At 46.7% G+C, this 26,210-nt stretch overlaps 1 protein-coding gene across 1 annotated transcript in view; it reads left to right on the top strand.

The window, feature by feature from the left end:
* Window positions 1-26,210, top strand: part of IGDCC3 (immunoglobulin superfamily DCC subclass member 3) — a gene marked incomplete at its 3' end in the record, with an annotated part of 94,544 nt that overhangs the window by 6,326 nt on the left and 62,008 nt on the right. The window contains exon 2 of the mRNA XM_084213902.1: window positions 3,606-3,911. Within this exon, the coding sequence (XP_084070028.1) occupies window positions 3,606-3,911 (306 nt within the window). The remainder of the gene's footprint in view (window positions 1-3,605; window positions 3,912-26,210) is intronic.

The following is a 26,210-nucleotide window of genomic DNA, read 5'->3' as shown; positions in this document are numbered from 1 at the left end:
TAAATGTACTTCAAAGAGTCTTTTAAGCTTCCCATTAATTCGAAGTTCTTTCTCTCAGCACTAAATAAATCTCTTGGTTCAAAAGCACAAGTGCTAATTGGTTTCTCTGAGTATGCCTGGTTTGCTTGATCAATAGGGGAAGTAGTTTTTGTTAAATATTTGCACATATAGTCACATATTATATTGCTCAGGGAGATGGTAAATGTTTCTCAAAAGGAGACTTGTAGAATGAGGATTCCAGTAATTTTCTTGTGGCCTTTATGTCAGAGCTAATCACGCTTCCTCCCTCCATCCCTTTGCAGAAAGCCAAGCAGTTTTCCCTCACGCGCTGCCGGCGTCGACACAAGCGGGCTGTTCAGCTGCCTGCCTGACGCCCCAGCTCCAACTGCAAACTTGAGCTGCCACGAGCAGAGCTGTACAGTTCCTGCCTTGAGCAGGGAGTGCCTGTGAGCCGTGATGCCTTGCAGTCTGTTTTGGAGGTACCTGGGATGTTGTGTGGGATTAGAGGGGTTTGGATACACAGCCAGCTATTGGAGAGGGATTGGGTTTTCAGACTCCCTGTGTGAATGTGCACAGCCTCAGCAATTTCCTTGCTATCTCCCAATTAATTGCACTTTTACTATTTCCATATGCCTTTGGAGTGTCGTTTACTTCCAACTTTGCAGCATCATTTCTGTGCCTCACTGGTAACCGCAATCAGATCTTTATGCTGATGGAATTGGGTGGATTCCTCTCTCCCACCATTATCCCATTCCTTATCCTGTCTATGCTCTCCCTCTGGCTCCTCTGAGCTGATCTCTAGAGCAAACACCAGGAATCTTCTTGTCCCACTATGGAGATTCCTCTAGGAGCATCTGTCCTTTTGTCTCTCATCCTGAGCATCCTGGGAAAAAATGGCTCTGTGTTCAGAGTCTGCCTTTGAGACAGTTAAAAGACAGAGCTTGGCTTCTCCCGATCCCCAGGTGGGGTGAATTAGCTTCTCCCCGTGCATCTGGTTAGTTGGTCTCCTGGCTCTGAAACTCCAGGAAGGAGGCCGCAAGATTTCTTCAAGGTCTAATAAGCATCCCATGCGAAAAACCTGAGTTGTGTTGGGATTTGGGTGCTTCTGGACATTTCAAGGTGTCTACAGGTGACAAACCAGTTGCACAGTGTCACACCTCAAGGCACAGTCTGCTCTTGAGTGCAGCCCAAGGAGACCCCAGTGCCTGTCCCCACTCCAGCAAGTGTCTGAGGACCCCAGTCCTAATCACAAGCATCATCACTCCGGCAGTTCGAGCAGCCTGGAGTGAGGATGCAGACCGAATGTTTATGGAGGCAAACATGATTATCTCCAATCACAGGCCTTAATGATGGTTGTTATAATGACAGCAATTGTAGGAAGGGCATGTAATTATGTTGATTCTTCCTTTTATTGTACATATAATAATAAGCTGTTTTATCTAAGAGTACAGGGGTGCTGGGGGAAGATGGGGCATTCATTTAATTATGGATTTTTTTCTGATTGCGCATTAGGCTAAATCCTGAAATCTTCAATTTTCTGGAGTCCCAAGTCCCTCTTGGCGCAGCATCAGGATGCAAGGGTCCTTATCCTACCTAACTCGCCAGGGAAAGGGGCCCCAGCATGGTGTTGAGACTCTGGCCACTTTGCAGAAAAATGCAGAGCATTCATCTAATTCCTTAATTTTCACCAAAAAAAAGTAATTGATGGGTTTGTGCTGGCTGCAGTCTGACTTGCTGAGAGGACCCCAGGGCTATCTCATAAAAAAGGAGTCACAGTGAGCGATAGATCACCGAGATGGCTGGAGCTAGCCTGACATTTTAAGACTTAATGGGTTAATAAAGTGTGTGTTTTAGGTGCCTGTCACTAAGTGGGGTTTGTCCATTCCTTACACACACTCATACCTCGTTGGCAGTACCTTTGGCCTGGCCCTGCAGTACCACTGCTGTCTTTGTCTGCTTCGTCCATCTGCCTCGGCTCAGGTTGCACTCAATGTTTATCCCCCGTAATCCAATTTAAGTTGCCGTAGAAAGCAGTGGGGATTTACAGAAAGAAAGAAAAAAAAAATCTCACTGGGTTTGCAGAGCTGAAAAGACAGACTTTTTTCCTTCTCTTTCTTTAGTGTAACTGCCTCTTCTCATCTCTGTTATTCTTACTATGCATTAACAGTGTGCCCTCCACCCTGCTTTTGAGCCTAGTGTGGGGGGATCTGGTCCTTGGTGGGGTCTGTGTGAGGAACAGGTATTACAAAGCCTGTGCTGTGGCTGGTGTTTGGCAAGAGATATTGCTTGTGTGCATCCCAATTCTGAGAGTATCTGTGGAGTTGGTTCCCCTGAGCCTGTGAAAGAGGAAAGAAGCTGTATCACAGGTTGGGAAACCCCCACCTTGAAGGGCCAGTGCAGAAGTGAACTGTTGGAGAGGCTCTCTCCATATTTGGATGAAACTGTAGTTTTCTTACTCTGCTGGAATTTCTTCACCATTGCTCCTCTTTAAAAAAAAACCATTTCACCTCCATCCCTGCATTTACAGCCTTCAAATATCTACATAACTCTCATTTCTTGGTCTCTTTTTATCTTTCATGTCTGCATATATTTTGGCCAATCTTTAAGCAATAGTTCTATTTCTGTCATCTTCTGTAGTGTCTGATCATGACTACAGGGCAAATTGTAGCCTCAAAAGGTGTGCTGTGACCAAGTGAAGCATAACGTGCCAAAGACACAGTGTTTAAATGTTCTCATGGCAAAAGAAGTAAATTAGGACGGATCTGTGTTATTGGAAGTGAGGGTTTGCCTATTGTTGGTACAAATTCTGCAATAACTTATCTCTCGTGGACATCGTTTAGCGTAATTGCTTTGCAAGAAACCTTTTGTGCGGCTGAGCCAGAACATTGTGCATTTGTATTTTGGTGCTTAACTTGCTCTTCATTAAGGGCTGAATAGCACCATGCATTGCCTGTTACAGTGTGAGAGAGACCAAAGCGACAGAAGGGCACGGTCTTGTGTGCGAGAGGCAAACAGCCTCCTGCTCTGCTAAGCGGGAGAAGTGTCGGGAAGATGCCGGTGGCAATATGGTCTGGATCCGGAGCTGCTGATCCCCCCTTCACCCCTGCCGGCTGTGCTGCAAACGGATCTGGGGCACGGCACAGCCCCTCTGCCTGGTTATGTGGGGAGAGGAATAGCTTTCCAGCACTGGTGTGCACTTCTGCTCCTGGGCTGGGAATGGATGATGCCCTATGTTTGTGCAAGTTTTAATTGTCTAATGCTGCACACCTGCAATGGGAGGTGAAGAGGCAATCTTCAGGGCAGTATGGAGTGGAGCTGGGGTTTGGCAAGCTGCTGGAGGGGTGTGCCTGATTGTCCCCTTCACTGGAGTCTCCAGAGGCAGCCTTGAAGGACTTTGCCTGTGGTTGTGCTTTAAGAAATTGCACCCCAACGTTCAGAGACTCTTGGGAGGTAAAGCGTGCCTGTGGGTTTTGTGTTTCTTGGAAACACTTGCACTTTGTAGCACATTCAAAATGTTTCCATCATCCTGTTTCCTGCCATAGCAGTTGACTCCTGCTACTGCTCCTGGACGTGCTGCTGACTCTGCCTTACTCTCTGCATTTTAGATTTTGGCCGTTCCTCTGAGCTGGCGTTTGTTGTGGAGCCTAGTGATGACATAGCTGTGCAGGAGCAACCCTTGATCCTCTACTGCCAGGTGGAGGGCATCCAGCCCATCACCATCACGTGGCGGAAGAATGGCGTGATGATCGTGGACAGTGAAAATGCCTTTATGTTGGCCAACGGGTCTCTCTACGTCTCCCGCTTCCAGAGGGTCCGGGGAGATGGGTCCTCAGATGAAGGCGAGTATGACTGCATGGCACAGAACCACTACGGGCTGCTGGTGAGCCGGAAGGCAAAGATTCAGGCAGCAAGTAAGTACGGACACTGTCCCACCCCCACCTCACAGGACAATCCCACAAGGGGCACTGGCTTTGTTGGGAAGCAGGAGGGCAGCATGGTGGGTGCTGTGTTTTCATGGAGCGGGGATTAAAGAGAGGGGAGAGAGAAAAACCCTGGAGCTGGTGTGAAAATTTGGCTGGCATCTAATCTGTGTAGCTGTCCAAATATGAAAGAAGAGCTCATCAGCTTTCTTGGGTAGAAGACTAAAAGCCACCTTCCAACAGCAAATTCTCTGTGTTGGAGGGGTAAGTTACACTAAAATCATGTGGTGAAGTAGTCTGTGGTTTGTGTATCTCCTGTGGTGAGTTTGGAAGCTCCTTTGCTGTGCAGCACAGCTGGGCTCTGCTTGGCAGGCAGCACTTCCCAAACCATAGGCAAAGACCTCCTGAAGGTCATGGTATCTTTCATTTTGTTATTTAATGCTGGCAGTGTAGAGGCAGCAAGGTCTTATTTACTACCCGGCGTGGCAGTGCCTTTGGGGGCAAGGCTAACAACACCAGACAGATTGTCTCATGGGGGAGCCTGGAGGAGGAGAGAGATGAAAATGCCAGTGAGGGAATGAAATTTAAAGGTGGGGGAGGAAGAATTCCAGGGCAGGCTGTGACTCCAGCTCTGCACACTACCTGACGTTATCCCATTGCTTTGCCCTGGCCAGAGCAGTCAGTTCTGTTGGCTCTCCTGGTTCTCCCTTGTCAGCTCTGGTTGGTGGTTGGTGTTTGTCCCAGGACTGACACCCAGCAGAGCTGGGGGGTCTGTAGGGGTTTCTATCCCTCTTGTGTTGGTGGCTTTCTTTGCCCACAGACTGACTGGGGGCTCTGGGAGTGCAGCCACTGATCCTTTTTGCATCCAACCAGAAGTTGCTGCTGGATGTAATTTCTATGTGAGTGTGAGGATGGGTGTGTGGTACAGCCACAAGACCTGGCGGAACACTGGTTTGTTAAGTTTTCCTGAAGGGTTCTCCAGCTTGTTTGGCTCCTGCTCTTCTTTCTGTGCAAGCAACTTACTAATGCTTCTATTGCAATTGCAAATATTACCATGATTTTTTGTTGCAAAGCAGGAAAAGTCTAAGGCAAAGTCTGGGGCTGAGGTCTTGTCTGCATTTTCCAAACTGGGGGGCCTTCTGGAACGCTGCTGCCCGCTCCCCGCAGTGCCAGGGCCGGCTGGCAGCCCACCAAAGGAACACTCCAGCCCTTGTGCATAACAATTCCTGAGTACATGAAGTGGCCATCTGCAAACCTAGCTTTTCAGGAGTGTAAGAAGTGACATTGTCCAGGAGCCAAGGGCTTTGGGGCCTTGCCAGATTAGCAGCTGGATCTCAGACTTGTCAGTCTTGTGGTGCTAAACCTTGGAGCACTTTTGGTGAATGGCTCTGGCATTTATGAGCTGGAAGCCGTCTCATGCACAAGCACAATGCCAAACTTCTAGGACCTGTAAACTGGAGACATGAGAGCCAGAGGAATTACCTTTGAGATTGTGGATTGTCAATAAACACTGTTATCTTGGCTCCTGCATCAATATGTATGTGATGTGCTGTGTGTCCCTGAATAGTGTTTCCTTTTGTAGCTGTAGTTTCACGTGAATCAAAATGAAAAAGGGATCATGTTGAAAACACTCTGGACTCTATTCTAGCTTCAGGCTTGGTTTGTTGCCAGCCCTGAGAAGAGGTCTGCATGAAGTCAGCACAAACAGGGCCTCCCCCCCAGCCTTGATCCACAGGTGCATGCAGATAATGGGAATAAAACAGGATGTTGTGGGTAAATGTAACCTGCTGCTCAGGGCAAGCTCCCCTGCTGTGCCTGAGCCACAGGAACACACACTTGCACTTAGGACTCTGCTTAATCGTAGATGAAATCTCCTGAGAATGAATCACTGTTGTATGCTGAGCCCCCAAGTCTCAGGGTGGTTATACACAAGAGACAGTGATTTTTCTTGCTCCAAGTCCCAATCAGCAAGTCAAAGGAGAAGGGTAATTATCCCCATTTTAGGGACCTTTGCATCGAAGGAATGGGTACTGGCTGCCTGGAAGGGAAAAAAACCCAAGCGCTAAGCAGACCTTTACGGAGCAGAGTAAACACTGCCAGTGGGTAAAACCTCATCCCAGTGCTGATCTCTTCTTCCCTCTGAGCCTGACATCTGAACACAAAAGCAAAGGAGAAATAAAAACCTTTCACAAACAAAAATCTTGAAAGTTGATCAAGGCCATGCTACAGAGGAATAAAAGAGATCTGACAGAGCGGAGCCCCTCGAGAGCTCTGTTGCACTTTTCGCTGTCTTCAAAGGCAGGCTGTTAGTCTCGTATCACCGTTACAGACCCCGGCTTTGTATTATTGCTTGGAATATAATCTTCTTGGCTTGGAGGAATGTACATATTTGCATTCAGGAAATGTGGGCTCGATATCATATTTTTATGTTTCAAATTTACTTCAACACTTGGCATTGAGTAAAATTTAACTGGAAGAATATGCTGCTCTCAGCCACTGTGTGTGAGCCCTTGATGGGCTCAAGGTGCTGGCAGTTTCCTCGCCAAGAGGGCGCATCTTAAACACTTCCTCCTAAAAATTAATTTGTTAAATTGATTTCATTAAATTCTGGGGTATTTCTGTATGTTGCCACTGTTAATCAAAGATACTCAGTGGAAGGAAGCGGACCTTGGGTGGTTTGTGGACTGGCTGGTCAGATGCTAAAAACATTTATAATATTTTTGTAGTGTAACTTTTTTTTTTGAACAAGCACAAGTGTGCAAGAAGCCTACATGTGACTGAGCTGAGTAGGGAGGCCCTCAGCATTTCTACCCTCTGCCTAACACCCCAGTTGGAATTCTTTCAGTTGCTGTTTCTGTGTCTGTTCAAACCCTGGTGTGTTAGTTTAAAAGGTTGTGGAATGCAACATGTTTTTATAATCTGATCAGGTTATTGAATACAGATCTTTTCTGTCTCTCAATGACAGTTTCATAGTTTCGCATGACTCCGAGCTGTCTTAATTAAAATCAGTTTCCTAGTCAGTGTTCTCTGGAGGCACCGCTTGGCTGTGTTTTCACAGGTCTCTGAGGAGCTGGATTTCCCCTATGCATGCCAGAAGCTGAGCATGTTTTGGCTCTCTGTGGATGAAGATACCCTCTGAGCAATTTTAACATCCAGAGTCCACTCTTTGGGAAGGTGGGCTCCCCAGAGCACAGCCACCTTTCTTCTCATCACCACCCTTTGCTTAACTTGGCCTCACTTGCTCTGATCGTGTCATCTTGTGGCATTTCCAGCTCTTTTTGCCAATGCTGTAATTTGATGGACCTGGCTCCACATCATCATAAATCACAGCCCAGCCAGTGGAGTAAGACCCATTGATTATATCACTCAATAGCAAGCAGTTACCACTAATTGGAAATCACCATCAAACTGGGTATCGGATCAGGCTTTGCATGTATCCAGCCTGAGAGCAGAAATTTTCCCTGCTTGATCTGATGCTTTAAAAAAACCCCAAAAAATAAAATAAAACAAAGCAACAATAAACAAACAAACAAAAAAACCCACACCAAAAAAAGGAACAAGGGGAATTAAGTCAGTGGTGCAATTTACAGCCAAAGAGATTTCCTGAATTTGGTGAATTGGACCTGCCCAGTATTTGAAGTACTGCAGGACCTGATAATAACTCTGGACAGATCTGAGCTTGTAAAGGCATTTTCTTCCCTGTGTCTTGCTGCAGGGTGACTGGTTTGTAGTTAAGCATAGCAGCACACATCCCTGTGCCCTTCTCTTCTCCCTTGACCCCCTTTCCTTCTGCATCCTGTCCCAAATTCTGCTTCTGCATCCCACTGTGTGTGGCTGTCCATGGCACTTACCCTGCCAGCAGGAGGGCAGGATTGATAGCTTGGGCAAGGCAGATGCTGTGACTCCTCTCTGCATTGATCCCTGCAGACAGCAGCAGCAGCTCCCCTTGCCCAGCCTGGGGACAAGCATGCTGTCCCCACAAACACGCTGGCCACTGTTGGCCTCGAGGCCAAAGGTCTTCAGGTCATCAGCAAGATATAGAAGTGGGGAGGGTTGGTTCATATGCAAACTTTCAGGTTGGTTTCTCTGCCAAGCTGTGTGCCTAGGGGAGGAGGTTGGGAATCCAACAGAGATTTTAAACCAGCAAAGATCTTCCCATCATTTCAGCTCCTCTGCACAGAATATATTCAGGGTTTAACCTGCAGCCCCCTTTCCAGGCTCTGGGGTGGTGGGAAGAGCTGCTGAGCCCAAATAATGGCAGCATTTATAAGAGTGTAGAGACAAGAAGGAAGTCTAAAAGGATTAGGGAGAGACAAAGGGGGCTGATTATTTTATGGGTCACAATACAAGGCATTAGAGTGAGATCACAAAGGGATGTAATTACAAAAGAAGGCCATACTGGGGGGGATCAAACCAGGATTAGAGTGGGAAATGTTTTTACACAGTTTTGTTCCACTCATTATGAAGTTAGCATTTTAAATTAAGGTTTAAATAAGGTGGCACCAAAGTTGTCACCAAGGTATTTCCTGGGCAATGCCACTGTTTGGATGCAGATTGCGAGTCTCAGCTCAAAACATCAAGGCAGACCTTAAACACGTGGGTTTGCTGTTCGTTTCTCTTGCGCCTGTACAGTATCTGTGTTGTCAGCAGAGCCCCACCTATGGCTTGTGCTTAGGACTAGTTAACCCGTTTTTGCAGTCGGAGGTGGAATGCTTTTGTGACTCCTTGTTTTACTGGTGCAAAATGTGCTGGAGGTAAAGGTCTGCCCTGGTGTCAGTTACAGCTCTGGAGACATCTTCCTGTTACTCCCAGGAATTTTTTTGCTAATGGTCATTTGAATTTTATTGCAGTTTAACTCTTGGTGTAATGTGCCAAGTTTCCTCCATCCATAAGCTAGATTCCCCCCCGCCCCTGTTGTGGCTGTGCTCATATTTATTGCCCTTTCTTCTCCAATGCTTAGCAGAAGGGCTCAGCCCTAATGCCAGTGATGTTTCTATATTGTCTGTGCTTTGAGTGCTTATGGCAAGCCCAGAGCAAATTCTGGGCTTGCAGCAGTAGGTCTCAGAGGGGAAAAATACCCATGAGGAATTACTAAAGGAAAAAAATGAAAGCAAAAGAAATTAAGTAAAGCAGAAACACTGTGAGAGGTTTCTAGGAGATGGATATGATGGGTGAGTGGGTTATTTCCCTCCATCAGCTCTTTTGGCTGCCCCTAGGACATGCTGGTTCACGTGACGCTGCCTCTCACATCTGTACTGTTGCAGTACAGTTGGCCCTGTGTGTGCTGCAAAACAAATGTACAAATATAGGAGTCACCAGGGGAAAATTGGAGATTTGACTGGGAATTTTAGTAGATTTGCAGGATTAAGAGTTTGTCACTACCACCTACAGCATTTCAGCGTCTGCATGTAACAGCCAGGATTCATCCTGAGACTTGAGCATATTATAAGACCATATTTCTTTTGGCTGCTCATTCCTTAGCAGTGTGATAGTTATTTAAATATCATCTTGCACTTCTTTCCAAGGCTTCTAACGTGGATGCGCCAACCTTAGCTCCGGCAGCGTTATCTCTCATATAGGGGGTTCGCACTGCAGGCAGTAATGTCACTTAGTCATTTATAGAAAGCTCAGGGGAAATATATCAGAAGAATTTCATTAATGGCAGCACTGTTGAGTTATTTGTCTCAATTAACTCTTGGAGCACAGCTGAGGAAGTTCTGACATCTCTGCAGCCTGCACCTGCAGTATGAGGCAGTTCTCTGCTTTTTTTTTAAGGTGGGTTGAAGCTCTGTGATACCTGCATGGGCAGTTTTCTGGGGACAGCACAGTGCCCAGCCCTGTGTGCTTGTACCCTGGAGCAGAGCCTGCTGCTCTGCTCCAGCCTCTCCTCAAAGTATTGGGCCACTCTCCTGTATTATTTTAGTCAGGAGGGCAGGTCTCTGCTTATATGGCTTGCACTCTCATTTTGCCTTACAAGGGTCCCAGCTGGCTATGGTGTGGCCAGTGACATCCATGTACCTGCTGTGCCTCAGTTTCCCTTCTCTAAAGCCAAGATGTGTTTACAGTCAGTGCCGTGATTTGCACACTCCTGTGAACACCTGGGGGGCCAAACTGCTGTTTTGTGTTTATCAGAGACCCAGGTTAGCTGGCCACAGTGTTTCATCTGCGCTGTTGCTTCTCTCTGAGGGAGAGAAGTGCTGGGGAGCGCACAGTGCTGGGGCCAGACTGGGGCCCAGGTGAGAGAGGAGCTGCTTTTCTGCCGCTGTTCATTGGCAAGACTGTGAGTAGGAATCAATTTTGAGGAGCATTTCACCAGAGCAATCAATGCTCTTGATCTAGTGAGTAACCATTGAGATTGGGTTTTGAGGACCTTGCTTTAAATGTTTGGGGCCTTCAGGCGCAGTAGTGATATGAGTGAGGTCAGACCTCACAAATCCCTTCCTATGGGTGGGTCCCTGCACAGGTGCCAGAGCTTCCTGACATCAAGGGATGCTGGATCTGACCATGCACCTCCTCTTCCGCTCTGGTTTTGGCTTTACCCACCATGGCAGCCCTGTTGCTGGGAAGGGAGTCTGCTCCCACTCCTCGTAGGCACAGCATATGGTTTTCAGAGAGGTTCTTGCTTTAAACCCAATTTTACAGTTGGGTTGACTGAGGCAAAAGGAGGTCAAACGATTCGCCTGAGGTCGCCCAATAAGTGGCTGGGATTAAATCTCAGCCCACGACGCTGCCCGTTCCCAGCGCTGGCTGTGCTGGCCGGACCAGATGGCCTCTGAATGCAGCGTCAAGATCCTCAGCTTTTTCCCCACCTCATTGTTCTCCATTGTGGGCTTCTGAATGCAGGACCTTGAAAGTGAGAGTCATTTGGATTTGCTGAGTCCAAGTTATTCTGTTTAATGACATGGATTTGCAGGAGAGGGTTTAAACACACTGTTTGCTACTGAGGTTGGAATTTTGAAGGGATTTACCTCTTTGCTTTGGTTTTCTGATGTTAAAACTCCCTCTGCCAGAACAGCTAAAATTGGTCCCTTACCCTTTCAGCTGCCTTGCTGCTGGTTCACTGACTGCAGGGCTGGCCTATCTTTGTACCTGTGCAGGTTTCTCCATAGGTCTCTTGGGTTCTGATCCCTGGTATAATTTCCCAGCACCACAGCTCTCTGGTCTGTTTGTGCAGTTTGTGTCTTCCCCCTTAGCTTGGTTCTGGGATCACAGAAGGGGGTCTGTGCAAGGTGCTACGGGATGGATGCTGTCATGTGTTTACCTCTGTGAATCTGCAGACTCTTGTGTTAGCTCTGGAAAAGCAGATGCTGACATCTCCCTCCTGATTTGGTGTCTGACCGGTACATCACTCCTGACAGAGGCCACAGACGAGCTTGAAGCAGAGCTTTAAAGAGCATTTTAAAGATGAGCTCCATTTCTGCTCTCCAAGCTAAGGAGCAGCCTGGAAAAGTACATCTCCATAACCTCTGTTGGATAGCAGGTGAACAAATGCCCGGGACTGGGGCATACAGAACAGAGACCATCTGCCATGAAGCAGCAGTGCTTGGGTGTGTGGGGCAGACTGCAGCTAAGGCAGGGAGGGTTCTCCTGCCCCCACACATCCCTCTGCATTCCCTCTGCATTCTGCCTTCTGAGGGAGGGCTCGCACTCCTGCGCCACTCACATGCCTAAGTAAGCTGGCACCTCTTGAGCATGCCTTGATTAATGGTGTTTTTTTGTCAGTCCTAAGAGGCCCCATTATGTCCCTTTGATGCTGCATTTTGCACTTACCACTGTCACTGAGCTCAATGACTAATTTTCACAGGTCAGGGGAGAGGGACAATGGATCAGGCCACATTTGGAAGAAACAAATGAAATTTTACTGCAACTGAGAGCACTAATTAAGAGTGAAGATCAATTTGGGTGTACAAAAGAGATAGTTTTAGGCTGCTGATGTGTAAATGAGTGGCGGTGTTGCAGTAGCAGAGAAGTTCAGTGTGTGCATACTTCAGCTGTAGCATTGTACTCTGCTCTCGATTCTTCTGTGCTTATTCATCAAGGAAAAACCAAGTGTTTTCCTGCCTGCTGTGCCTGGGAAGGACAGGGACAGCAAACCTGCCAGATCAAGTCATGGCTGATCCCTGTGAGCTCCTGACCAGGGGCAGGAGCTTGTGTTTCTTCAATTGCCTTGCTCATCTTGGAGCATGGCTTTTGAGTGCAGTGCATGGCATTCCCTGCCCAGCTCTGTGGGCAGGATGATGCCCATTTTCATCCCAAACCATAGCTCACCCTACCAAGGATTGCACTGTTTGCTGACATTCAGAGGAGTGCTGATTTGGTGGTGTCAGAAAGGGAAGGGACACAGTGAACTTTCATCAAGGAGAATGTCGTGGATTCAAAAAGGAGGACAAGGAAAACCAAGACTGCACAAGCTGGATTCATGGCTTCACTAGGCATTGCAAAAGTGTGATTCCAGTTTTTCTAAGTTTTCACATACAACAAAAAGTCAGGGCTAATGTATATTTGGGATGGGCTGGTTGCAAATGTCCAGGTGCCCAGGCTGTGCCAGTTAAAATTACTTTGTAGATGGCTTTGGTAAAATTGTGTCAATTTTTGTTTGGATGTGCCTTGGGTAGAAAGGTAGGAACATCAGCTGGAGCATTCTTTTGCCAAGAAGTTCTCCAGGGCCTTTGGAGTTCCCATGAAACAAAGCCTAAATGAATTTGAATCCAAACAGATTTATGGTACCAATCAAATCTCCAAAATGATCAGGTGGAAGGAAGCAGCAGTCTGTCTCATTTTCCCTTGTTGTTTGGTGGTGTTTGCCCACAAACATATTTTTCCCTGCAGCTCAGCATCTTCCCCGGAGGGCAGTGGGACATTCAGCCTCAGTCCAGAGGTTTACTCTTGTCCTGGGCTCTTGTGGTGACATTGCCTGAATGGCCAAGCAGGGCAGTCACATCCCTTTGGGCCCCAGCATGGCAGCTCTGTCTGAGGTGAGGGTCCTTGCCAAGGCACTTCATTTCCTCAGAGCAGCATCCGTGTCCAGCTCACCATAGTTTCCCACGGCAACGTGTAAAGGGGCGGGAGGGAAAGTCCTGACTGCATCTTTCATTAGTGATCCTAATGCTCAGGAGAAGAGACAGGGCCCCAGGGGGGTCAGCTTGAACTGTCTCTCAAAAAAAAGGGGAGGGGAAAGAGAAGAAAAAGTCTTCACATGCTGGACTGGCCATTGGAAAGATGACAGCAGAAGTAATCCTTTTTTTTAAAGCTTTTTTGCATGACCAAAGAGAAAACAGCTTTCTTGTCCCTTGGGACATGCATGGGTGCTGTAGACCTTCACAAGGGCTCAAGCTCTGCAGGCACCCACCACCTCTAAGTGACAGGGACTGGTCAAAATCCTAAATACAGACTGAGTGCTACACTTAAAGGAGCCAGACTTGACTGTTTTGCCAAAACGGTGTGCTGGCTGATGCCTTGGGTAGCCTGTCTGTTGCTACTGATCTCAGACAACTGTGTTTCTCTAGGAATTAGAGATTGTGGCATTGGTTCTCCCCAGATCTCCCTATCCCCACTGGGTTTGGGGGCCCATTGCCTGCACACTGTCCTTGCACAGCTGGTGTGGTTGACCCTCATCCCACTTGAAGCTGTCAGAGCTCGTTACCAGCACAGGCAGCTCCTTCCCACCGCAGTGGGGCTGGGGAGGCCGGGTGCCTCCGGGCGGCTGCTCGGTGCTGATTGCTCTGTGCCTAATAGGGGCTGAGGAGTTGGGGCACTGCGTGCACCTCACGCTGCTGCCAGCTGTCGATTTTCATGAGCCTCCTGGCTCTGACTTTTCTGAGACCTTTGAGCTTGTGCCTAACCATCCGGGTACCAGCCAGAAGGGTCAGGAGTTCTTTCAAGGGAAAACAGAAGTCCCTGCACTGTATGTATATATTCATATGTAAAAGCCTCTTGGAGAAGGAGTTTTAAAAGCTGGCATGGTGTAGGTGTACAGGAAGTGTTTGTGTTGCTGTGCTGGGGAACATGTATGTGTCTTTCTGCTTTAGACAGTGGTTTGCATGTGTTTGAAGCACCTCGATGATTCACACTGCGGCATCCCTTGGGGAAAATGGATTTGTTCTCCTGCAGTTCCCTGCCCAAGGGGAGCCTGCTTAATTTTTCTTTTACTAAGTAGGTTCTCCCAAGAATGAGAGATTACCTGAACTTCCAAAAGCATTTCCAATGTGTGGAGAAGTCTGGATGACTCACAACTTTTAATTAGCTCTCCTGACAGAGGCAAGGATCCCTCCCTTTCTCCCTCCTTCCCTAACAGAGAGGTGGTGATTAGAATTACAATGAAGATAATCCAACTGTATGTGTAGGGTTTTCAGTAAGCGGAGAACAAAGCAGGACATCCATCTGGTGAGTGTGAGCCCATAATACCTTTCTGCTCATTTCTCCAGTGCAACAGGAGCTGCTTGGGACGGAAGCAAGCTCATTATTTTGGAAAGGCTTGCTGACACGCAGAGCGGGGCTGGCTTGTAATCTCTGAAGCACTGAAACCACTGCTCAGGAAGGAGCATTGCTTTTAATTTTAAGTCTACCTTTGTATTTCTTCTTGTTAAAATCTGCAGCAATGAGGTATACCAGCCTCTTCTGGGCCTGTCCTTAATTAGTGTGTGAAAGAGGGATGCCCTTAGTTTTAGCAAGGCTAATCAAAGCTGTAAGGGAGTTTTAAAAGGCAGCCAAGCTAAGCCTGTCCTGTGCAAACATTCCAGCAGCAGTGAGGAAATGCATTAGCTGGGGACAACCTCCTTTTGGAGTGATGCTATCTCCCCTCTCTTAAATCTCTGTCTGCCAGAGCTCCTGCCTCAAAACTTCGGCTTCCCTTTATGTCCTGTCTTTGCAGTGGGACAGTGGACGCTCGCCTGTGGCATGGGATTGGCTTTCCCATGCTGTGCCCTGCAGCAGGCAGGAAGAGGCAGAGTTTGGAGCAGATAAAAGCAGTGTTGGGCCCTCAGCCACGGTGCTACTGTGCTTTACGGTCAGCTGGGTTTTGCCAGGCTGCTCCAGCACGGAGAGAGGACGGGCGCGCTGTGAGAAAGGAACAACAAAAAGCCGTTGTGGCGGAGCAGCCGGCACTCCGAGCGCCGCTCGCCACCATGCCGGCAGCGCAACGCATGCCTCGACTCCTGCCATGGCAACAAGTTCATCCTTAGGCCAGGACAGCGCTCGGCTGCGGCGTGGCAAAGCGGCCCGGAGCTGGTCCAGCCTGCGGCATCCGCAGCAGAACTCAGGGAGACAGGAGGGATGGGGTAAGGTTTCATGCCTGCAAGGTGCTTTGCCAGTTTCCAAATTCAAAGCTGGTGGTTTCCCTACCCCAAAAGCACAGGAGAGCTGCAGGGAAATCTTTCTGAGGTCATGAGCTAGGCAGCACCCATGTGTGGAGTCATGATGGCTCTTGCCCTCCAAAACAAAGGGCTCAGGAAGGAAGATGGAGAGCCCAGACCCAAGGAAATGTTGGCCAAACATGAGGAATCCCTTCCTCTTATTAGCGTTTCAAGCACTAAAAAAAATCCCCACTGTGTACCAGAGCTAGGCACAGCCTTTGCTTGGAAGGAAATGTCTTTTCAAGCCGGGATGCCAAACTTGCCGCGGGCAGCCCCGCGTGAGCCAGGCGTGCTGGTGGAGTGCAGCTGGTGCGGCTCAAAGGGAAAATATGATCAGCTGTTGAATGGCAGAGATTTGAGATGTCACGCCAAGGCTTCTCGTTTTGATTTTGCGAGGCATACTGTGAAATTCATAGGTGGAATATTTCTAGGGAGCTGCTTTGCTTCCTGTAGGAGAAGCGAGGTGGAAGAGTGGAAAAGAAATGATGTTCTGTATTGACAGCTTCCAGTGTTAAAATCCTGGTTTGAGCTGTCTCTTCACTCCCAATATCGTAGCGTTTGCTCTGGGTTCTTATTTTAAAAAAAGAAATTATTATTTCCTTTAGGTCACCTATTGACTTTTAGCTGATGCTTTTAAAAACGTTCTCGGCATTTGTGATTCGTGAGAAAAAAAGGAGATTGAAAACATTTTGCTTTTAGCATAACGAGAGGTAAGGTTGACAGAACTGTGAAACCCTGGAAGTTGGGGCTTCACGGCATTGCCAGACATCAGAAGGTCCTTGATGACATGATGAGAGCTAGGAAAGCTGAATAAACTGATGAGCTTCTTCCATTCTGGTCCCTTGTCATGTAAATAGGCTCCAATCTGCATGTCAGATCCCTTGGGGAACTGAGTGTAATAACATTAAAAATAAGGCAGCAAAACCCCCAAGGTGTGTGTGTGTTAGCAATCTTTAAACAGGCAAAAAATATGCTTGGAGGAGTTTGGATGGGGTGAGAGGGCTCCTCGTTACTGCTCTGCTTTGAATGCAAAAAGGTGACTGCCGTGGCTTTAAAGAAAGTACTTTAATGCTACATAAATATAATTGCTTCGATGAAATGTCTTTAGCCTCCTGAGGGAAGTTGTAGTCTGTAAGCCTTTAGATATGAATGGACGACTCTGTAATTGCTATTGTTTCGGAGACACATTAGGAAGGCCTAATGCTGATCACTCCTGGCATGTTGTGGAAGCGGAGTAATGGCAGTCCCAGGCAGTGGGCAGGGACAGGGGATTAGTATGCATTTTGCAGGATGAAAAACTGACAAACGCTTCAGGACTGGAAGTTTTTCTCCTAATTAGATTGTGGGCTTGTAAATTGTATTTGATTTTTTTTTCCTTCCCCCTTTTCCTGCTGATATGCAGAGTGAAGGTTTCTAATTCCTGGCAATTTAGGCTTTGGATAATGAGCTTGAAGGCAACATCTCAGAGGAGTGCAGAATTGATGGGTTAGTACATCATCTCTGGTAAATGCAAGCTCCTGATTCTGACAGGGTCCAAAACAGCTGGTTCAGAGAAAAGAGCAACATAGGGGTATTGAGAAGAAGTGTTTTTTATTTTTTAAAATAATATTAGTTAAACATGAGATATTCTGGTACATGGGTTGTACTTCCCTCTCTGGACTGGGAGCAGCTATGTTTAAAAAATCAGAACCTTGGCTTAAGAGGTGATTCCTAAGAGAAAATGTGGGTTGTGTCCTGGTTTTGGAGACTGTAAACATCCTGTTTTCCAGCTGTTTTACAGCTTTTCTTCCCAATATAGGGCCCAGGAAGGCTAGCAGACTGCTCTGGCATGGTAAGCAACTAGGCAGGAGCTAAAAACCTTACCCTGTTGCAGCAATTCTGGCATTGGTGGTATTTTTCCTGAGGACAAGTGAAACCAGGGTCCTGAGAGGCAACAGGATGTTTCTTTCTGCAGGAATATCTGTCGGGTCGTAGCCAAAAAAGAGGTGAATTTCTGCCATTAGGTTGTGTGAGTGTCTTCTCTACAATGCAGGTCTCACACCATCCCATGTGCATCTCTGACTCACTTTCTGAAGTTAGTTCCAAAATGTTTGGGAGCTGCTCCCCAAAAGATCTGGAGAGAGAGCCTGGAAAGAACTCTTCTGGGAACACAGACCAGAAGAAATGGGGTTAGGTTCTTCATCATTGCCCTGTCCTTGTGTAGGGATGGATGCAAATATCCTTATGTCCAGTGTACCATGAGCATCCTGTTACAGAAGAGAAAGTAATCATTTAGTGATGCTCTCCCTTGAATGCTGAGCCTCAAGTAGTAAATCTTGGTCCTACTTGGGATTTATTTTCATTCTGGAGATTTCTACTGCCTTCAGAAACTTCATGTATAAGAGTGGGATTTTATGGCTCTAAACTGTTTGATTTTAGAGAATTGGTTTTTTCCCCAGGGGCTTTTTTTTTAAATGAAGATGAGAGGAATCATGTAATCCTTGACGTACAATAGATTGTCCCAGATTAATAACACACTATTTTTCACAGTGAAGATGATCCTTTCCTGCTGTAATTTACTCTCCATCCTGACATGCTGTTAATTAGGAGGAATAGTTATGTGAAAAGTAAGTATTCTTTTAGCCAGTGCCAGCTTCCATAATAAGTTGCCCCAAAAACATGAGGAACGAGTGGGAGTGAGTCAATGAAAATCCCGACTTAAATTGACTTTTTGTGTCCTGGCAGTGCTTGGCTGAAAGCCAACAACAATAAGAGCCTGGTGTGCCAGAATTCACAGGCAAATAACACTTTTCCACTAGAGCATCCTTCTCAGACACCCTCCCAGCAGCCGTCCTTCCTTCCTGCCACTCATTCCCTTGTGTCCAAGGAGGCTGTCGAGGCGGTGAGCGAAACATCTCGGTGTTGTGACGGGGTGTGATGAAAACATGAGTGACAGAGTGACATTTTGACAGCCTGACTTCAGGTTCCTACTGCAAATGTAAATACGTTCATTTGAATCCAATTTACACAACCAGGAGTTTTTAATGGAAAATAAAGGCGGGGGGGGGTGCTTAAAGGTGACTTTTTGGGATTTTAATCCAGGGTATTTTTAGACTTCTTAATGGATTCAGCTGTAAATTTCCATGGTGTTGTGGAGGTCAAAGTGGTCTCCATCCTACTTTGTTCCAGTCATGTGTTTTTATATCAAATTGCTTTGATTTCTCCCAGTTTAATGCTAATTCCTGTCTGAGTTGAGAAATGTGGTTCACTAAATGCACCTATTGAGCAGCTGATAAAATTGAACCGCAATCCCATCCTCAAATCAAGGACTCTCTAACAGCCAATAGTCCATTTTACCTTTTTCCTAAGAGGTCTAATCTATTGCTCTTTCTGACTCAGAGACTTGCTGTGTTTTCACTGGAGAAAGTCACTGAGTGTCTTGTCAGGTGGGAACAAGAATGGCTGAATTGCTCTTCAAAGGGTCATTTATTTAGACAGTCTTGGTACCTTGGGGATTTCTAATTCCTTCTCAGTGCTTCTTGTAGTAATTCCTTCCTGAGATTTGGGTGAGGAGTACTGGAAGATGCAAGTTCCCAGGGAAACTCACGAGTGCGTTAAATCCAAGTTGTCTTTGCAGGACTGAAAAGAGACTGAAGCGTTCCACTGGTTGTATACACATCATTTGTTGTTTGGGTTCTGTGGTTTGTGTCAGAGTCACCTTGTAGCTGCTGGTCTTCAAATGAGTGGTTTAAACCCTTGGTATTTAACAAGTTTTGAGAACAGATTTTGGGGAGTTTGGTGGGGGTTTTTTGTTTATTTATTTGTTTGTTTGGGTTATTTTTACTGCACATCTATTGGTGTATGGGGATTTTTGTCTGTACAATACTCCATTCCTGGGTCTGTAACTGGAGTAGATGAGTTATCTTGGCTAAGAACCAGCAAATCTTTAATTTTACCTACAGCTACAGAGACTACACATACCTTGTAGCTGTAAGTGTTTGACTTGGGCTGCCTTGGGACAGGGAGGTGAGAGATGGGCTCCTAGCAAAGCCCAAGTTTCACACCTGGAGTTTTTGTTCCTCCAGGGACTTCAGCAGTGTGCATTGCTGTCGGTGCATGGAGAATGTCACCCAGGATTTTGAAGAAGTAGCAGATTGCTTCCTCCTTACACTGAGACCTGTGAACACCCATGAGGGATGCTAATTAAGCATCTGCTTCCTTCTCAGTTTTAAGTGAAAGGGTGGCAAGTTAAAGTGACAGTCAGACCTCATTTATCTTAATGAGGAGGGTCAGGAGTTTAATGGAGTTTTGCTTAGTGAGGGTGTTTCAGCCTACTTCGTGTTTGTTTGGGAGATGTCTCTGCATTTTAGGTCTATGGGGATTTTTAGCTTGGCTTGGGTGGTTTGCTGCATGAGATTCAAGGGCCTCTTCAGTCTTTCCTAGGGAGAGAGGTTTTAGAATAAATCCAGGAGGCTTTCTGTTGCGTCTGCTGAGATTTTGTAAATGATTGGGATAATGGTACAGTGGATTTTGCAGATGACTTTTCCCTGGCCAGTGTGGGGCTGTGTTGCATCCACCTGAGATGTGCCCTGCTGAGCAACAGTCACTTTGAAGCTCCTGCCTATAACAGTTTAGACATGTAGCCAATGTGCTTAGCAGACACCAGCAAAAAAGGGGGATTGTTTTTACATTCCAGAGTCTCACCTTGTACTTACCACTTCTGAGGTCTGTTTGACACCACGCTGACATATTTACAGTGTAGCCTTACTGTATATAGATGGAGTAATCAGGCAGTCACTCAGGGCTGCAGCAACTAGGCAGAAGTAAAGCTCTTTTTACTAGTTCACGTGCAGCACCATGCTGTGGGCATAACCTCATTTCTCAAGCCTGTTTCCTAGGTATTGAGCACAGACCCCAGCAACACCTACCCCTTAATGGAGCAGAGCTCCAGCTGGCCTGTATCAGCACAGCTCCAGCCGAGAACAGCCCTCCATCTACAAAGGACTACGCCAAGATTAGTGAGGGGATTCATGCAGGGCCAGCAGAGCAGGTGAACGGTATCACTGTCATTTTTCAGAGGGGACAGGAAGGAGAGGAGGGGTGGGATGCTGCTGAGATAGTCCAGAGCTGTGCTGCAGAGCTGATGTGGAGCGTGAAAGCCTGCAGTCTCTTGATGGGGCTTCGTGCCCTGCCTGGGGAGGAATTCAAACCTACTCTGCTGGAGTCATTCGTGCTCATTCAAAGCCAACATCAAAAGGTCCCATTCTAATTCGATGCTTTTTAACACACAAATGGCAGTAAGATCATTAATTATTGCACTTAAGCAGCTTCAGTGATTTAACACTTTGTGTTTGTGAGTGTCACACGAGCTGGTGAAATCTTTCTGGTGCTGTAAGTGAAGAGCAGGGTGTTGCCAGCTGTTGAGGTTGGATAGTGCTGGAAGCAGACAACAACTCCCTGCTCTCCAAAGAGCTACATGTGTGCTGGGGTATACACTCCATTTGGCCCAGAATATTTTCATGTCATGGTTTAATGGCCTGTGAGAGCTCTCTGCTCTTGCCTTGCTGCCCAGGTAGGCAGGATCATGTCTTTTGGAACAGTATTTTGTGCTGTGGGAGTGTGGAGCACCTTGTCTCATCAAGACAAATGTCTCTGAGTTCTCCTGTAGATAAACCTCTGTTGCATTCTCAGTTTGTGAGGTGTTCAGTAGCTCTAACAGTGTTTTTTTTTATCTCAACCAAGCACAATGCAGAGGGACTAGAGTAAGGAGCATTCCTAGGAAAAGTCCCCCTCCACTTTGGGAGATGTTGGCTTGAGGCAGAGGTGCCTTGGCTTGAGCTCTTTTGAAGCTGAGGAATTCTGCAGGCAGCTTGCAGCTGGTTTTGCAGAACATGGCTGGTGGGCAGCAGGAGAGCCAGGCAGTTATTTTCCATCCAGCCAGGTTTTGTCACCTACCACTAACCACGAGGAGAGAATTTCCCCCCTCCTCTAGAGTTCGAGATCTCATTGTTCCCAGCACCTGAGGCATGCAAAATCCCCCTGCCATCCTGGAGGAAGGGTCCAAGGGTAACCATGGCTGATTAGTGAGCCCTGAGCAAAATACGGGACAAAAAGCTCATGCACGTTACTGTGCAGGGAGAGAAAGTGGACTCTGAAAAGGGGGTGCAGCTCCTGCCCCAGACATCAGTGGCTATGACAGCCTTGCTTCCATGGACTGTGACCACCCAGCAGAGCAGGCTCGAACTGGGAGGCTCAAATTGGACCTGGGATAATCACACTCTGCATCTGGGTTTGTGTTCGGCACTCCAGGGGGGAACACATCCCTTGCTGGACTAATGAGACTAGGCATATGTGACATTTTTATGACTCCATCCCAAGCTATTTCCTCCAAGTTTTTAGTGTTAAATTGGATTGCTTCCCCCAACCCCCCGGTGCTGTTGGGAAAGCCATCTGCAGACAGAAGAGTGGTGCAGAGATAATGCTCCTGGGGTGGGTCTGTCTTGACTTTATAGCTCTTACGTCTTTTCTTTAGGGTTTCTCTGACTTTTTGCCAGGCACAGGCACATTTCTGTGGGCATTTATCTTGGTCCTGCATTAAGATCTGCCCAGCCGGCACATTATGGATCACACTCACCCCACAGCCTTCCCAAGGCTTTGTTGCAAGAGGTGTTTTGGAGCAGATGTCCCAAAAGAGCATTTCCCAAGTTCTCACCCCACTAGAGATATTCTCCAGAGAAACATGCTTCAGTTTTATAATGTAGATGAGCCTCTCTTTTTCCTTTCTCTTTATTTTTTTCCCCTCCAGTTTCCAGCCCCAAAAGTAGGCAGTGAATTCTAAGGCTTGAGGGAAGCAACCACACAAAAGCTTATTACAATTCAGGCACATTGTGCAAGGTGAGGATTTGCAATTTTAAGCAGAGGGAGAGGGAATCGTCATGATAATGACATATAATACCTAAAGTACCTATAAATACAGATGTATATTTATATAAAGCCTCTCCCAGCACACGAGTTCCCTGTCTGGCCGGGGTTGCCAGACCACCCTGTCCTGCACAAACAAATGAGTTAGAAAGTCCGAAATTCCATCCCTGCCTTTCGGGGCTCGTCTGGGGAATTCCTGAGTAATGGAGGTTGAATTGGGTCACAAGGGCAGCGGGGAATAAATCTTCAAAGGTTAGCTCTGGCATGAAGTCTCCTTTTTAGGCATGTGAGGGATTCTTTTGTTTTGCTTTGTTTTCCAAAGGCCCCCCCGGCAGGGGAACAATACCTCACTGGGGCCAAGCCTGGCCGGGCACAGCCCGCAGCATTGTCCGGGGGGCCGGGGAGGGGGCCGGGGGGAGAAATGACATCTTAAAGAATGGTGCTTCTTCTTATGGACACTTAGTAGATCAGTGTGCATTCAATTAACCCTATAAACCGTGCAAGGTCCAGGGAAAGAGCCTTTCAGGCATTATGGATTGAAAGTATTAAGGGGGATGGGGGCAGACCTGTTGGCAAGTCCAGTTTAAATAAAGCCCATTAGGCAGGGGCAGAGTAGTGGGGGTGGAGAAAGGGGATGTTTTTCTTCTGAAAATGAAATTCATGCACAGTCTCACGTACTGGTCTGGATTTTCTTTCTAAAGTTAGGAAATTCTTCTGCAGCTCAGGCTGGGTGTCTTGGTTAGACACTTAGTGCAACTGTCTTTGCATTTGCTGGCTTGGGAGTGAAGGGATCCTACCACTGGAGACTGTCTTGGGTGGGAAAAAAGATGTTACATTAGTATTTTCTCCTCAAATTTTTCCTCAACCCTGCATTGTGTCCTAAGGCCTCAGCTGTAATAGCCTCTGGGACATCCCTGACCTTCCTGAGTGCATGTTTGATGGTCCCCAGGGTATGAAAACATCTAAATGCTTCTGTGAAGGACCAAAACACCTTGGTTTTTCCAGTTGTGCCTCTGACATCTTGCAGGGTCACTACAAGGCACTGATGTGTTTAGAAAACACAATATTTATTCCTGTGAATGTTTGGAGGACAGTGAAATTTTGAAACTTTTATGTGCCCCATCATTCACCCCAAGCCCCAGTGCCAGTCAGGGTTGATTAGCCCCTCCAGGATGAGAGCAATATTGTGAGCAGAGAGATGGAAACAGCCAAATTTCTTTCAGTGCATATGGCTAATATTCACCTGGAGAAATCCAACCCATTTGTAGATATTAAACCAGACACAGTAATAAGTTCAGTATGTTTTTCAATTTACTTTGCTGCAAATAGATTTAATTTACCAACTGCAGAGTTTTAGATGGAACTGCCTATATTCCTGCTATTTTATGCTATGTTCTGAATATATTATATGTAAAGTTGTAAATTAATAGGCTTGTTTATGATTTGTTGCACATATGACATGGACCTGCAACTAAATTAACAGTGAAGTCTTGGTGTTGCAGAGTTTAATCATATTTGCAGATGAATTAGCATCTTATTCCTCTGTCCCTTCCTTAGTGTGAAGTACACTGGAAATGTTTTTTTCCCCAAAGATGAGAGTATTTTGTATTGTTCTGAGAGATGATCTGTGAGATCTGCTGGACTTGAAGCTTATCTTGGACAACGTGGCGCTGTGGGCTGAAGAACCTGTAAATCCAGGCTGAGCCTGTTAGTTGGCTGTTCTTGGGTGGGATGTTTCCTGAATTTGGCCCAGATCAGGCAATGCCAGCTGTGCTGATGTGTGTCAGTTGTGAGTGAACTTCTCATGGCTGGAGGTGCCATCACATTGGTGAGCCAGGAATGTGGACTTCTGAAGCTGCAAAGTAAAACAGTCTGATTTTTGGACAAAACAATGCATTTAAAGTAGCTATGGTTTTGCCTGCTAGTGAAGTGTGGTGGTGCCAAATAAGGAGGGTTTCCTTCCTGTCTCCCTCTGCTCTGTATTGGTTTCCTAAAGAAACAGCACCTATGTGGCTCCTTTATCTTTGGGAGTGCTGCAGAGCTTGGTGCTAACAGCTTTGTGCCATGTGCTCCTGAAGATCTGCTGAAGTGCTGGGTTTCTTAGAGGAAAAGAGATGTTTTAGGGCTCAGAGACCTGCCCCAAATCTTCCCTAAAATGTGTGGTTCCTTCAAGAAGCGGGTACATGCAGCGCTGGAAACTCTTTGAGATGATGTGTCTGTGGAGAGTGGCATCTGTGTGGGCTCCTGCCAGCACCCTGGGGCTTTTCAGCAGCTGTAGTACCCATCTCCTTGGAGTCTCCAGAAGTGTTAACTTTTCTGGGATCAGAGCCACAAAGTCAGCACTTGGTGACATTACTCTCAGCTGTAAATTGTGTAGGTGCTTTGCTGCTCTGCTGGATTGAGGGCTCTTTGCACAACACCTTTGGAAGCTGCCTCCATCCTTGGCGTGTTAGTAGCATCTGTTGATGTTTTTTGAGCAGCTGGAATGAGATAATGAAGTCTTGCTTTATTAGCTCTTTTTAAAATTATTCTGACCAAACGAATGGTTTACTTTCTCTCTGCATCGCACTGATTCACTTTTAAATAGCACTGAGCCCTTCCCTTAATTTAAAAGTAGCTTCTGAGTGCATCACAGTGCAGATCACATCCTAGAAATAAATATTTCTTCTTTCCTGAACAAATATAGACAGAGTCAGCAAATATGAAGCATCTCTTTTTCCTGTTGTCACAAAACTATGGCGTTCCTGAGACTGATCTGTGGTTGCTCGAGGGTGTGCTTTAACAGGAGCACATTTGGGATATAAAGTGGGGAAGGCTCTCAACAGCTTTTAATTGGAGTTGTTGCTTTTGATGGGGCTGCACTAATTTCCAGTGGCTTCAAAGCTGGCGGGGAGTGAGGAAGGCTGGTGAAATCCCAGCTCCATCCACGGGCGGTGGCAGGTTTGCTGTTGCCTCAAAGGGACGTGGTGAGACGCCGCTGCACTTTGGGGAAAAACAAGAATTAAATCCAAACGACACCGATCCGTGCACCGCGGCTGTGTGTAGGAACTGGAATTTAAATTTGTGTCTGTCACTGCCTAAGAAAGAAATCTGGGCCGTGATGAGAGTTTGTAAGGGGAAACCGAGCTATTCCCCCTCAGAGCCACTTTCCTAAGCAATGCCTGGTTGCCAGTAGCTTCCTGTCTGTTGTTAGTTTTTCTTTTCAAATACAATTTAGTTTCTGCAGGCCAGTGGCTTTTAATGATTTCCTTTGAGCCCATGCATCCTCTGGAGCAGCCCTCTTCTCCCTTGACATTTGATGTGGGAATGTGTACATCAGTATTGTTACTTAAACAATACCCTTCAGGCAACGATGCTGGGCCCTCAGATAAATCACAGATTAAAATGAAGCAGAATTGCTTGATAAAAAGTCTGCAGTGTGCTGGCATGCAGGGAAAAAACTGCACAGAGTCCAGGTAATGGGAAATTCGTTGTGTTATCTGAAGGCCCATGTAATTAATGAATAAGAAACCTGTTTACTCTGAAAATAGATGGCAAAGTTGCTATAATGCCTTTGTGCTTTGAATGCTGAACAAGTATCTCCAGAGGAATAAAAGCTTTAGCAGCTCAAAGTCACATCTCAACCAGAAAGGCGGGCTGGAGATGGCACCGAGCATCTGAACTGTTTTGCTTTTATGAAGAATATGAAATCAGCTTTCCTTCTAATAAACACCTCATTTATTTTCTTTTGGCTCCTAAGCGATCTCGTTTGCAAATCGTGGTGCAGACGGAACAATTAGTGGATTCGATTCAGTGCACATGCCATTGCCAAGCAGGAAACGAGCACGCCGGGCATGAATGGCATCAATCTGATTTTCAGGCATGTGCAAGTATCTGGCACTTCAGAGAGCTTTGCAAACAGGCTGTGCTCCTGGTTTTCCCCTCTTTCCCTCCCAGTCATGCTGCTGCTGTATTTGTGTATTACAAAAGGCTCATGGCTTCCCTGTTAGGGCTGCTGGAGGCTTGGTAGGCTTTTACTGTGCTCAGTATTTTATCCCAG

The sequence above is a fragment of the Fringilla coelebs genome (genome assembly GCF_963513975.1).
Source record: "Fringilla coelebs genome assembly, chromosome: 12".
NCBI lineage: Eukaryota > Metazoa > Chordata > Aves > Passeriformes > Fringillidae > Fringilla > Fringilla coelebs.
This window is presented reverse-complemented; position numbering and strand designations above follow the sequence as displayed.